We start from the raw sequence: 15,136 nt of genomic DNA on the forward strand, positions 1-15,136 counted from the left end.
ATATTCGTATGCTTAGAACACTATTTCTTGTGAGGTTATTGAAAAGAAAATGTTATTTTCAAAGTAACAACACATATAATACATAATAAATTTCTGTCAGTAGTCCTCTTGTTCAAACTCGAAAAATCCCGCGCACCAGGTAGTCAAGGCGATTGGAAATACGGGTCTGGCTCCTAAATTAAATAAAAAATAAAGTGAAGTAGGCTCTTATATTAAATTGTATTATTATGGTACCTAGTTTTGAGACCCGGCGTCTACGCCATAAAAAAAAAAAAAAAAAATAATAATAATAATAATACAAAAAATTTTAAAAAAAATTCGAGTACGTTTCTTGTTCATGATGCTCTTTCAGTATCCTAACCATCTGGGTGCCTCTATTCGCTACAGCGTTCTTCAGCTCGAGATCATCGCGGTGATCACAAAAGTATTTCCCTTGTAGAAATATAGTTATAAAAGTAAAGCGCTATTTAATATGATTCTTATAGCATTAAGATAATAAGTGTAGCAATGGTGTGGGGTGACCAATTGCTAGTATGTACAGTAAATAGTAGAAACAATGTAATGCTGTAGAGTATATGCATTTTTTCAAAGGTATTAAAAGCTTTTTGGTGCAGAAAGTGCTTGCTTGTAGCTGTAGTATAATAAAATGGAATTTCACGACAAATCCTCAAAATAAAGAAAAGCTTTATAATATGGTGGCTTAGATTTTCTCAGGGTTGTCCCTTACAGCGAAAGTGCTCTCAATAATTAGTGAAATTTATTCTGTTGTCTCTCGTGTGTGTGCAATTTATTATGTCCTATGTTTTTTTGTTTTCCATATGTATACAGCTGTCTCATCATTTCACGTCTTCGTCATTATATTAAGTAGAGTTAATTTATAATAGGTATGGATGTATGTTTCTTGTCTTTGGTCCCTGTTGTTTACTGATTAGCAAAGATGGACTAGTAATAAATGTGAAGCTTAAAGAAATAGTTTCCGTTGATGGGAAGGTAGGTGATATCCCACATAAATGAGATGTAGACGTATTATTATTATTTAAAATGATAAATGTTGGACTCACCTTTTTTAAGAGTAAGAAAGAGAAATAATGAAACTCTAAAATCAAGTAAATTTTTGAAAGAGCTGATTTCATGTAGGAACTGACTGAAATGTAGAAGTACGAGGACAATATAGAGACCAATCTCGAAACTATATGAAATTGATATCTGCGAAAGAATTATATGATCTAGATTATTAAAGAAGTTTAAAGAAATAACTTGGACTCTGATGCTAATTTATTGAAAACATTATTGTTATAATTTTGCAGTCACATTTGTTAAAAGTGGGCGCGGTGGCTGTGATAGAGCGTTCACCTTCGGTGCTTGGTGTCCCTGGTTCGATCCCAGCTCGCACCATGTGGACTGCGGTGGACAAACCCCGTGTGGGTGGGTTTTCTCGGAGTTCTCCCGTTTCCTCCCACCTTCATTCCACCATTTCATTCATTTCTCATCATCACCGTCTCCTTTAGCCTAACCGACATAACTGTGGGACGTAAAACTCAAAGATTTCATTTCATTTTACAGTTGTTAAAATTCCTTTTCTTTTCTGTTGTTTTTCTGTATGTTATATTTTATACAAAGGTATGAATTGTTTACAAAAATTGTTAATATCTTTACCTATATTATCTTCATACTTTCTGTTTTGTTAACCGAATATATTACCTGAAATTAATAAATAGTTCATTGGTTAAAAGGGCTTGTTATTTGCCATAACTAATAAATTTAATAACTAAGCTAAGTTCATCAAACAAAATAGAAGTTTTCTTCTCATGCTGAATATTAAATAGAAGAAGTTTCGTGATTGGAGTGGCACCACTCCAGATTCCTGGAATGTTATACATTATTGGCTTCCCAAAGTGCGGATGTACATTGGAAGCCATGGTTTTACAACCTCATGTTTTTAAGCACGAAATTACGGTAAAATACTTCGTCTTTGGTTCGGAAGTATACAGTAGCTAGTACATTTGCTAATGGACGATATAGAACACGTATTGTAATTAAAAATAATAATTTTTTTCTTTAGCTCTTACAATGTTAATTCAAATTCTGTTGTAAATATGTGTTTTGGAAGCTGAAATTGGTAACCCAAAAGAAATCGCTGAGTTACAAGCAACGAACGAGTAACATATAACATTACTGTAAGAAGTTTTATTTCTGTATACGCCAACAATCTTTTTAATAATAATAAAATAAGTATGTCAATTATGTCATAGTTAAGGAATTCGAGATTTAAAAAGAATTTCCTATTACAGTGACTTGAAATTAAAAGTGAGCAAATTAGAAACAGTAATAAAACTGGTATGTGCAAATTTAAATGACTGCGATTGTTTCTTGAGTGATAAAATTGTTGAGGATATGCAGCACATGATTTTAGATATTAATCCAGTTTACTTTTTTTTTTTTTTTTTTTTAATTTTGCAGACAGAGGAAGTGAGAGAGGTGAGTCATTTCCAGTTTACGTCATGGCCAGATTATGGCGTTCCGCATAGTGCGTTAGCTATGTTGGATTTCTTGGATCGTGTTCGCAAGCAACAAAGCAAGATGGTTGCCAGTCTAGGTGATATGTGGGCTGGCCATCCACGGGGACCACCAATCGTTGTACATTGTAGCGCCGGAATTGGAAGAACAGGTTTGACTATTAATTAATTGTTTCTGTGTTTTTTGTTAGTGTTAAGAACGAAAATAATATTGTTAATAAACTGCTTGGTAATCACCACCATAAGGGATTTGTCAATTGGGTTGCTTCTTTTTAAATGCATGCAGCAGACAGACCGTTGTTTAATACTTAACTGATGTATTAATTGAGTATTAACGGATGTCGATTAATTAGTAGTTGAGAGAGTATACTTTGAAATTCGAAGATTTTTTTTTTAAAAGGTATATTTACATGTCAGCTTTTCGTGAGAAAAAATCAAACATTGACCCTTAAGATCTCTGCAGTCGAAATTTAAGGTGTTTTTTCAGTGTCGCTGCTTCTCCCTGTTAATTAAATCAAAAAGAAATTACTTCCTGCTAGGGATATGTCTTTACAGATTAAAAATAGATAGACTACGCATAAACAGCACACATAGAATATAAATATGTACTACATATGACCGATGATGACATGTTTTCTTTCATTGCGTTTTCTTGCTTTTAAACAATCGTCCTGTTTCTTGATTTGGTTTCGATTCTGTCTGGAAAAAAAAAATTGCCAAAGAAGAAGAATTGTTTTCTTTTGTCTGTGTATACATGCGTGATCAAAGTGAATTTGCTATGTTCATAGATTTTGAAATTTCATTTCTACTAGTCGAGACTAATAGCACGGTCCTGTCATCCAGCTTTCGTGGAGGCGAGATAATATAGTAGGTAATGGTTAGTCATACATGATAGTTTGGAGCCCACCTTCTGCATCAGATGCAAGTCCTGGTCAGGTGCTGGCTGAGCCCACATTAATAGTAGTTCCTTTTTGTATATATGTGTGTTTTAAGTCCTTTTGCAATACCTTCATAAGTTCGGTGTTCCAAAAGAACTTAAAACACAAAAATTCAAAGCCCTGCCTGGCTGGAGGGCATTGAAATTAGAACGTATTATGATGGCTTGGATTCCACCTTAAACTGTTGGTTCACGTCTCATGTAGAAACTCAGTACTGAAAAGGATGCTAAACTTCAATAAACAACATGAAAAACTCAATGCAATTCAGTCCTACTGTATTGTTTATACGCCACATTGTGAATAGTTAGAAAACCCGTAACAACGTCGAGAACCTGTTTCGAAGAACTAAAGTCGTCATCCATCCTTAGTATAATATAAGAAAGACTTGTGCTGCTTAACACTTAACATTATATAGATACTTTTAGATGATATATGATAGTATAGATGAATCCCTGAAATACTTTATACAGGTGTAAAGGTAATATTCTTTATTCTTTGAACTGGAGAAAATGGCATTGTGATCAAATAGCACTTAGAAAAAGAGCACTCACTCAAAAATAAGATGTCAGGTACACATGCTTGTAAAAGAACTTCCAACGTAACGTTGAATATGTGATCAAACCATCAAGTTCTCTTCTAGTGTACTGGGAATGACGACTGTAACAGTAGCTCGTCGAAACTGTCTGTAGTTCTGTACGTTGTTATAGTACCCTCAAAGATAGTTAATATATATATATATATATATATATATATATATATATATATATATATATATATATATATATATTTAACTTGCGTTCAGTGTTACTTTTTAAGCAGATTCTGGATAGTTTACTTATATTTTTATGTTCTATTTCCAGTTTTTGTGAACATTCATAAAATGATAATATTTTTATTAATTTAAGTTCCTCAGTAAACACAAAGTTACAGAAATGTAATAGAAATATATATTGCTATGTGTGAAAATTGCTACACAAAGACACGTATGACAGGTTCGTTACGTGATGATACAGAAATAATTTGCAGTTTCGGAACTGTACAACACGTATCTCTAACATTAATCAGTGTGATGAGAAACATCCATCCTACTGTAATCAGATGCTCTGTACGTCATGTCATTTAATTGCACTGGCTTTGGATGCCTTTATGAGGAATCGCGTGCGACGCTGATTGTATGCGAGTCCACAAGACATCGATACTGTGTGCCGAAGGATCGTGACAAACAGGGTAGCGACCAATTATATTCTACACGTTTTGGTCTTCTAAAATATGGAGTCTGGAATTGTCTGAGTAGTGAGTGTGACTTTGGCCTGTAGAACTTCCCGGGTATAACAGTCACTAGTGAGGTTACCTTCAACATGTACTTGAGATCTCGTGTTGTATCCAATTGCACCCACCACCATCACACCTGCCGTTTCGCAGATGTGACGCTCGACAGTGCCGATTGCGCTCACCACAATAGGACCTAACGTGTATATGACCAACATTATAGGACAACTGTTGAAGTGGAACTCGTCAAAAACAGCCATTTGCCACTCAGCACGACACCAACTGTGTTAACGCGACCATTTTAGCCTGAGGCATTTGTAATTCTAGGTCAATGGAAGGCGACTCAAAAGCATGCGTGCCGTGAGTCTAGGGTTTAGAGCTTGCCGTCGACCCATCGACGCAAACAATTCCACTTCTGCTAGTTTGCTGATGTCGAGTTAAGGGTTTTCACTACAGCGAAATTAAACTGCCGCTAATTTTAAGAGTTTTTTCTGTAATATCTTCAAAACAAATAAAAATATTCGAAAAGCAGAAAGGTAGTGAACTAGACAACACGATTTTGCATGTGATACCGTTGCCACAACTAATCTATCTGCTTTCGATTTGCAACTGTAGATAGATTTAGCATTTTTTCGAGTTCTGTAAATAGCGGCATACCAAAAGCAGATAGGTGAATTGTGCTAAAGGTATCATGCAGAATCGTATTGTCTAGTTCACTGCTGCTTTGCGAATATTTTTATTTGTTTTGAAGATATTACAGAAAAATTCTAAAATTAGCGGTAGTTTAATTTCGCTGTAGTGAAGACCCTTAACTCTGTGGACGATACAAGGTGTCTGCCATCCAGTTATGTGGTCGCATTCGCGGTGCACTGCCAACTGCCGCTTCGTACGGTTTCTCTCTCTCTCTCTCCCTCTTTTTTTTTTTTCAATTTCTTTTATACATACGTAACAGCTGTGGTGGCTTGCTCTATATGCACACTAATCCGCTGAACGAGAAGCCGTCTTCCCCTGGCCGACAATGCCGCTACATTTAAATGCAGTCCTCAGTTCGTATCACACCCTCCGACGTCGACAAGTGACGCTTGCCTACAAGTTTCCTGTTTGCTGCTTAAACTGATATCTTGCTGTGCTACTCCGGTTATAGAACCAAGGGCACTGCTTAGCCACGAATACTGTTGAGTTTGGGCATATTTTCGACATTCGATTTTGGTGTTATTGTTGTCACAAAATTCAGTGTATATATCAGTGTGTTAGAAAGCAGTACATTCACCTGATTTATTTTGTTCCTTTGTTAGCAGCGAATAGTGTTTACTGTTCTAAAATACCGTTGCATTTGCAAAATTGTTTTTCATATTAATGAATCGACTTCCAATTGCAAGTTTCGGCTTTGTTTGTTTTTTGTTGTTTCTGTGTGTTAATCAGTTATATTATTAGTTAACAAAAAGGCACAAATATAAGAAGCAGTGCATCTAAGACATCTGTTAGTAAATAAATATTGTAAAGTGAATATCTTTTGAGAAAATTACAGCAGACTTGTAACTTATCCATTAAAAATAATCTATTAAATTAAACTGTTAAAAATTTTATTAACTGTTAATTTAACGAATTAAATTTTACAGGAGTTAATTTTTAACTGATAATATTTCAAAACAGACCGTAATGATTAAGAAAGTAATTGTTACTTTTTTTTCATAACCATATGAAATGCAAGAGCGTTTCTGTGGCATATTATTAAAAATAAAAATTAAAAAAAAAAAAAAAAAAATCACGGATAGTTTCACTACAGAAGTGGATCAATGCAGGCACCTTTTCCCAGAATTGTTCGAACTTGGTTTGTAGTCTTGGTCATGGACTCATGGATTTAATGCTGATGAAATCATCATCATTGAAGATACGACTGTGATGATATATATAGTCACACTTATTACATACAGTCGACTGACTAATGATCTACCGGGGACGACTTAACCGAAAGATTTACATTTATCGCAGTAAGAATCATCAGCAGGCACACTAAAGAAAAAGAAAAAAGAAAGAAATCGAGAGAGAGAGAGAAAACAGACATGGAATTTAACAGTGAGATTCGAGTTGATGACGATTTTTCAGATCTTCCCCACCCTTCCTCCTTATCCAAACTTTCAGGGAAAGGTATGAATAAACCGAATCATATTTCAGCTGTGGTTTGATATAAAATTCATACCTTGGATGACAGACTTTTTAAAATCACAAGCTTCTTCCTGAAAGAGCATTGTTAATTTTAGACAACGCACCATCCCAGTCGAATGAATTGGTGTTAAAATTAAAAGATGACATTTTTGTAAAGTCAACCCTGATACAGCCAATAAACCAAGGTGTCATTGCGTCGGTCAAGCTAACTACTGTTCCACAGTGTTACGTAAATTGATTGAAGAAGGTGATGATCTCAAAACTTTGTTTTTCTTTCTTTCTTCCAATTCTGGATTCAATCTGTGTGTGTGGGGGGGGGGGAGCCGGTGGCTCAGTGGTAGAGCGCTCACCTCCGGTGCTTGGGGTCCCTGATTCGATCCCAGCTCGCGCCGTGTGGACTTTGTGGTGGACAAACACCGTGCTCGTGGGTTTTCTCGGGATTCTCCCGTTTCCTCCCACTTTCTTCATTCCACCATTTCATTCATTTCTCATCATCACAGTCTCCTTTAGCCTAACCGGCATAACGTGGGACGTAAAACTAAAGATTTCATTTCACTTTTTCAATCGTGAGTGTGCTGCTGCATGGCAGAATGGCAAATCCTAGATGCTGATGAAATCTTGGGTGAAAATTCTTCCGAACATTAAAGAACATCAATTATATATATATATATATAGTTTGTTTGTTTCGATACAGACACAGAGATGATGTCACAAGCTTATTTTGCTCTGATTGCAAACGGTATGCCTGGTGGTGAACAAGTGGACGAAGTCCAAGGAAACATTTCTAAATAGCTATAGTAATCACAACTTGCCCACATTCGGAATCCTCACAGACCAAATTGTTAGTCGTGCAAGAGGAGGAGAAGCATCACGTTACAGGGAGAGATTAGTGAACGCTGCACTTCATTACGTCGAATGCCTTCTGGACTACTTGACAGGGCAAGAAGATAGTCTGCTGAGTGACAAATGACGCTATGCAAGATAAGATAATCGATGTTAAAAAAAAAAAAGAAAACTGTGCTAAGAAACGAAGTTCTGGCTGACCTTTTTACTCGAGTTTCAACTGTCAGATTGTTCAAGTTCTTTTGCATCAATATTTCTCTTTGTTTCTTTGTACAGTTGATTGATCATTCTAGTCCAAGTTAACCTGTGCTTGTCCTAAAACCAACGTGTTGCTCTTTCACGCTAATATTTATGTTCATGCGCCCATCTGGCCTGATAATGACATTGATCCGAGGTCAAATGAAGTCTACGGAGCAAAGTGTACACATAGAGGCCTTTGCACAGGCGGCGTCGAACTTGAAGCCAGACAATGCTGCAATGCTTCAGTGTTGTGCTAATCCTTGAGAAGCTGAACGTCTCGTCACTACCATCCGCATTAGATGCCCCTCTGGCAGAGACATACATTGCACGATCACTGCAGTTTGGAATCGTCCGGCTTTCTTCAGTCCACTGCTTCTACTTTCACGTCACTATAGTGTCATTAACTCCGTGTGAGCAGTATGGAAATTCTCCTTTAGGGAGGTTGACTATTCTTGTTCGAACTTTCTAATGTTCTTGTATAGTTTCCATTGACTTCTGAGTCATAATGACTAAAGAGTGGTTACAACTTGTTGATGACTAAACGCTGCATGCCTGAATCCGGAAAAGCCCTCTATAGACCTAGGGCTCCGCTATGCCCACTCTTGCATCATTGTCCTGTAATTTCAATCATGCTCATTTCAGATCTCGTGTTACAGTTCGTGTGCTTGCTTGTCACAAATATATATGTGTGTATGTATGTATGTTTGTATGTAGAGAGAGAGAGAGAGAAAGAAAGAAATAAAGAGAAAAGAAATGCCTAAAGAGCAGAATTGCAAATAAACGTAATTACGCGAATACAGTATTTTTATAAATTTGTTCTCATGAATATGTATATTTTTTTTCAGGGACTTTTTGTACGTTGGACATCTGCATAAGTCGTCTTGAAGACGTGGGTACTATAGATGTTCGTGGAACAGTAGAAAAAATTCGATCACAGCGAGCTTACAGTATACAAATGCCAGATCAATATGTATTTTGTCATCTTGCCTTAATCGAATACGCACTCAGCAAAGGACTTGTGGAAGAAGTGGACTTAAGTGGTTTTGAAAATAATATGGATGACGAATCTGAATAACATTACATTTTGGTGCGATGGAGGACATAGTATATCTGTCGAGTGTGATAACTACTTCATTCTTGTTGGTTGTGCAGTTCGAATGCGATGTTTGATATCCTCTGATCTATCACTCCTCTGAAACTATTTCCTAATCGTATCAGTGAATTTGAAATAAGTAAATAAATTAAAGCAAACAGCTTCAATGGAAACACTTACTGCTGTGTGCTGCAACAGTATTGGTGTTATTAGCGTTAAAAAATACAATTAACTTGTACAAATGTTTTATGTATGTTGAAGTCATCGTGGGTGTTCTTATAAACTTCGTAACTTTACATACTCTCATATCATATTGACTTGGACCCTGACAAGTGAAAGTATAAAACAACTTCAAACTACTTATCTTCCAGAAACAGAGAGAGGCTCATCTTGAAGAACTTGAGATATTGTCTATTCAGGGTATATAAAAATATATAATACCATTGTGATAACAAAAAGTGCAATCCTTAAAGACTGCCCAGTGTTCAGTGGCTTTGCAGGCTTTTTCTTTCCTGTAGACTGTTCTGAAAGAAACAATGACATTCAATACTTGGAAGCTGGAATATTAGATGAATTTTTAAAAAGTATATTTTTGTGATTGGTTATCACATTACATTATTTATATGTATGACGATTTTCTATAAAATGTGTTCTTCCCGTTGGAATTGGTATGTTGGGTTAGTAAGCAAGGAGTTGTAGTATTTTGTTTCTATTCAAATGTGTTTCTATATATTTATTTTCATGCGTTAAAGGACACTATTGCTTTTGAGTATAGAACACTAAATCATTTTCTTATATATATATTTATATATATATATTGGCGCAATTGAACAAGCTTTATGTAACGGACGTTCATTTCACATGTTCTGTGATGAGAAGTTAAAGAACGACATTGTTTATGTTGAAAGAAGAAAAAGGCTTTATTTAGTTCTATATCAGTTGCATTATGCAATTTATTGCTGTAACCTTTGTATTAAGTATAGTGAAATATTTATTTTGTACCTAGTTGTTAACAAATCTAAATTATTTGTAGGAACAAACAAGTGATTTTGTTCATTTTTTTTTTCTGGGAGTATTTTTTAAGAGGCTCTTTGGCTTTAATTTGAGTTGTAAATTTTTTATTAGATATGGCATGTTCCCTCTAATGTTAACTACGTCAGTTTTACTATTTTACAGGTGAATATCTAGCTTTTGTTTTAAGAAAAGGACATGTGCGAATTACGTGCAGAACAGGTACCTTTTTATCTTCCAAATTGCTTTTTATTACTTGTACGTTCCAAGCGATCACGAAGTTTCTGCAAAAGTTAGCGTAGTGAGCAGAGTTTGAAAGAAGAAGCGTATTTTAAATTTTTATGCACACATATATATGTAAATGTACACATATATAAAGGAATTCCTGTATTTTTAAGAAATTAGTTAAAAGGATTTTCAAAAACGCAAATGAAAGCGAATTGTGTTCAAAACACTTCCACAACTGTTTCATCAGATAGGATGAAACAGTACAAAGAAAAGAAATGTCGAATGACAGGACCGTAATTGAAAAACCTCAGGTTTGTGCTATATTGGCCTACAGAGTCCGATATAGCTGTCACAGCTACAGGTATCTCTGTTTTTCTGCGGGCCGTGCTCTTCTATCTTGAGAAAGGCTTTGCCATTCCATGTTATTTCGTCATATCATTTAACACAACATTCAGGAAGTGATAAATTACACACGTCACGATTTTCATGTCTAGTATTCTCTCTCTCTCTTTTTTTTTTTTTTTTTTTTTTTCATTGCTATGATGCGTTATTTTTAAATCTAAATTTTAATTTTCATATTCCTACGCTGGGATTACTTTGTTTTAAACATGTACACACACACACACACACACATCTATATCCATCTATCTATCTATATATATATATATATTACTAAAAAAGTAAAATATTGAATTGCAAAGTATAAAATTGAAGTAGTGTCTTTTGTGGTAAGAGATGCTTTCATTATTTACTTTATTATTTATTTATTTACTTTATTTCTCAATATGCTAATTTATTACGACATAAAGAAATATATTACTTTTACAGCATGGTTAAAGAAGTACTAAGAATCGTTCGAGGTACTAAGGTCATTTCCTGTTAACCTAAGACAGGTCTTCGTTAGATTTTGTGTTTTCTTAAAAGAAATACTATTCCTGGTTAACATTTCCCGTTAATCCATACTGAATTTTTTTCTGTTTTATATTTTTGTGCTTGTATGAATTGTAAAATTAGTATTTTGTAACAGTTTTTTTCAATTTCACCTTACATTTCACCTATGATTTACAAACATAGTTGTTTTTGTGGCTACCGTAGTTATGTACTTGGGATAGTGTGTACTAGTTTTTGTTTTCAGTTGATGGCAATTCGTTTTGTAGAAGATATTATTTCGTTCGTAAATGAATTCATGTATGGCGAGTTTTTAATGAGAGAGTTTTTATATTCTTACTGTTTTAATTCAAATAATGACAGTAGTGTCCTGATTACGATCCAAGTTCTGGTGAGTATGTTTTGCTTGGCCACCTCATTTTCCAGACTTATTTCGGACATTGAAATAGCGATATACTGAAATAACGATATTTTTCTGGAAACATTGTACGGGTTTTGAAAATAAAACAAGCTTCGTAAATTGTATATATAAACCAAAGATCCGCTTTAATTAGACGTTGCTTTATTTGTTTATAAAACTGATAAAATCATTGTTTTGATTTGTAATTCGTTTAAAAATTGATCTTCAAGTTTTCGGCCATTACTGTTTTTTTTTAAACCATGGGAAAAGTACTGGTGAGAGTAAATGTAATTTTTAAGTAAGTTGGTGTGAGGTGCTCTCGTCTTGTTATCAAGCATCTGGCTCAAGATCTAGTACACAAAACAATTAATTAAAAAAAAAAATCCGCATGAATAACTATTTTAACGCTTTGACTACCATTTTTTTTTATGTGAACATTCTTTTGTATGTACGACTCCTTTAATGTGGGATATTCCTGACATCTGTACACAGTTTTGGAAACTAAACAGTCTCCTGATCACATCTGACCCGATGGGAAAAGAACATGTATCTTTTTAGAATTTTCTAAAAACAAATTTCCAACGATGTTTGAATTATTCGCATGGGACACATGTATCCCGTTGGTAGTCAAAGGGTTAAAATTATGTACCATGAATTTACCAGTTGAACTGCTATTTTCCATTTATTTTCTTTGGTGGGGTTGATAATCAGAATGATCAGTTCTCAATACGTAGTATTCGTATAATTAATCAGTGACAGTTCATAATTCCTTTCAGAATCTAAATGTGAAGTCATTTTTCTTTTATCAAGTTTATTCTTTAAATATTAGAAGTAAAGTTTGTTTTTCAAAATTGGAAAGATTTACTTCTCTTCCGAGTTCGAAAGTTTTATGTAAATAATTTTTTAAGATGACTCTTACCTCTAAATTTGTGGAAAAAAATCAATTGCAGATAAAATTAGTTTTCTTCGAAATATTCTGAATAAATTACAGCATAAAAAAGTAATATAAATCTGTATTGAAAATAATTGTCACACGACTAATTAGTTACAAAATTTTAAGGTAATCAATGAAATGAAACGAAAGATTCAATAAAAGGACTCAGAATTAGCTGATGAACTTCGTAAACTGGTACAACTTGCATTTAATACGTTACGAATGAGAAGAAAACAGATTCTTCAATATATTACTGCACATTCAAAATTCCACATAGTGCTCAAAAAATATCGAGTGTACTTTGTATGTATTACTAATATAATTTTTGGGTGATATTGAATGATATTGGAACCAATCTTACTTTAATATTTAAATTCGGGTTGAAAGGTAGCTTTTACTTTCTTCAATGATAGACAATTCGTACATTTATAAAGATTTTATATGTAACTGACTTAACTACAGAAATGTTAGCGTGTTTGGTAGCATATTTTAAATTTGATTATATTATATTTTATATTTTTAAGTTTAGTAGTCTAACAGAACTCCACGATAAATATATTACATTATTCACAGTCATTTTGAAATAAAGAAGTTGCAATTTATTGCGAAAATCGTTGTATCTTATTTGGAATATAAACTTAGTGTTTAACACGTCTACACGGGAAAGATTGCGCGTCCAACTTGGAATGTGATGGAAGTGAAAACTGTTAAATCAGTACTTAACAAAACGTCGTTGATAGTTACTACATTGAGAAACTGTAAACGGATTTTTCATGTATAGCGAACATGAACAGATTCTGTCGAGGCCGAGCATGTTAGCAGAATGATAATGATACATAGCTTTTATGTTAAAATTGTGCTTTCAAATAAGATATAATTACCTGTAACCAAATAATTCAATTTCAGTGGAGTACCTTCAACATTGTTGTTTAACCTATAATGAATTTTCTTTCTTCCTTCCTTCCAAACGGAATATTGTGTGTGTTTCAAATCAGTTTTTTTTTTTTTTTTTTTTTTTTTTGAAATGATTAAAACAATGGGAATAAAATAATTGCGTTTTTGCTCTTGTTAACACACGTGTCACATGTTGGTAAGATAATATCTCAGTGTTGCAGTGAAGAATATTGAGTTGTACTCAGACCTATAATGAATGGAAAAAATAACCACTAAATTCTCCAGTTCAATAAAATAATCAATATCCATATGTAGAATCTATAGATTTCTTGCAGTTGCGTAGAATTTCATATTTGTAATTGTAGTTTGTGGAAAGAACTGTGTTAATCCGTTTGTTGGTCAAATGTTTGAGAAAAATACAATTTCCATCATTAGTTATAAAACAGAATGTTTTTTCGCAGTAAGATGATTTTATCTTGTGGGAATTGAAATTCATTGGGTTATTTGAGGTAAGCTTGCCTCATTTTGGTAAGTTTATTTTATTTTTTTATTTTTTTAAAAAGACTTTTATAAAGCTTGTAAATCATAACTGATTGCGTAGAAGAATATTCTTCCTTCAAACTCTGCTCAGGTACTTATACTATTCCTTTTGTATTTACGTCTATTTATTGCATATTAATCTTGTTCCATTCAATAATCACTGTTTGAGAAATCCGTATTTATATAAAAAGTGACGTGACACAACAGAAGGGAAGAAAGGACCTGCTCTTTTTACAATAGCTTATCAATTGAATGGTTTTTTGAGTGATTTCGTGAAATGTGACTTGTCTTAGGCGTTGGTCTGTACAAGAAAATGATCTTTTATATTTTATCTAATAATTAGATTGTGGTGAAAAAATATTTCTTAAGGTCTATTTACATTTTGTACATTTGCTATTTCCTCATTACAACTTAGAAGTGTTCTGACTTAAAACTCAGATTTTTCGTCGCATCGAAGTTTTCAATGAAAAAAAAAAAAAAAATGATGGAAAAACGAATATTTTGGGAAAAAAGTGATCGTTAAGAATTACTTCTATTACTTTTTGTGTTAATGATTAGGTAAGAAAAAAGCAAAGTTATTATTTTTTTTTCATATTTTAACTATTTACTGTATTCTGATTTACAGACAAAAAGATGTTTTTGGGAAGATTGAAAAAAATACAGAAAACTGTATATACTGGACAATAAACATGTGAGAAATCGGAAAAGAAAAACAACAACAAAAAAGGTTTCCTCTAAAGCGTAAAGTCATTGTATGTTTTTTGGATAAATCTTCACGAAAAGAAAAGGAAGTGTTGTCTCCTAATTTTTTTATTGCTGTTACTGTTATAAAGACATTAAAAAATACATTCAAATGAGCTAGTTTGTTTGTTTCAAACTGTTCTATTCCCATTAAATTTTATGTCATTGTATGTAATTTTAATATTTTATTTAAGCCGTTTAGAAGTCGTCGAAGGTAGTTCCATTATACAGAGTAGACGATTGTTTCTAAGCGTTTAGGCCTAATACGAAAGTCGACCTAGTACTTTCATGTGGTATCTAGGGCTGCAGTTATGGGTCTCTTTCGTCTTGAATTACTTAATTCACCTCAAGTTTAGTTTAAATGCATTTGAATAATACCACTTAAAGACTGAAATTAACGCATTTTTTAATCTTAAGTATTACTGTGATGAGTAG

General features: G+C 33.6%; 1 protein-coding gene across 2 annotated transcripts in view; it reads left to right on the plus strand.

Moving 5' to 3' along the window:
- The window catches only part of Ptpmeg2 (Protein tyrosine phosphatase Meg2), a 125,877-nt gene extending 111,059 nt beyond the window's left edge, over positions 1-14,818 (plus strand). For both annotated transcript variants that reach the window (XM_081734114.1, XM_081734113.1), the window contains exons 11-12: positions 2,461-2,668; positions 8,818-14,818. In XM_081734114.1, coding sequence (XP_081590240.1) covers positions 2,461-2,668; positions 8,818-9,047 — 438 coding nt within the window. In that variant the 3' untranslated portion in view covers positions 9,048-14,818. The remainder of the gene's footprint in view (positions 1-2,460; positions 2,669-8,817) is intronic.
- The last annotated feature ends 318 nt before the right edge of the window (positions 14,819-15,136 follow it).

The sequence above is a fragment of the Thermobia domestica genome, chromosome 12, assembly GCF_964235325.1.
Source record: "Thermobia domestica chromosome 12, izTheDome1.hap1.1, whole genome shotgun sequence".
Taxonomy (NCBI): Eukaryota; Metazoa; Arthropoda; class Insecta; order Zygentoma; family Lepismatidae; genus Thermobia; species Thermobia domestica.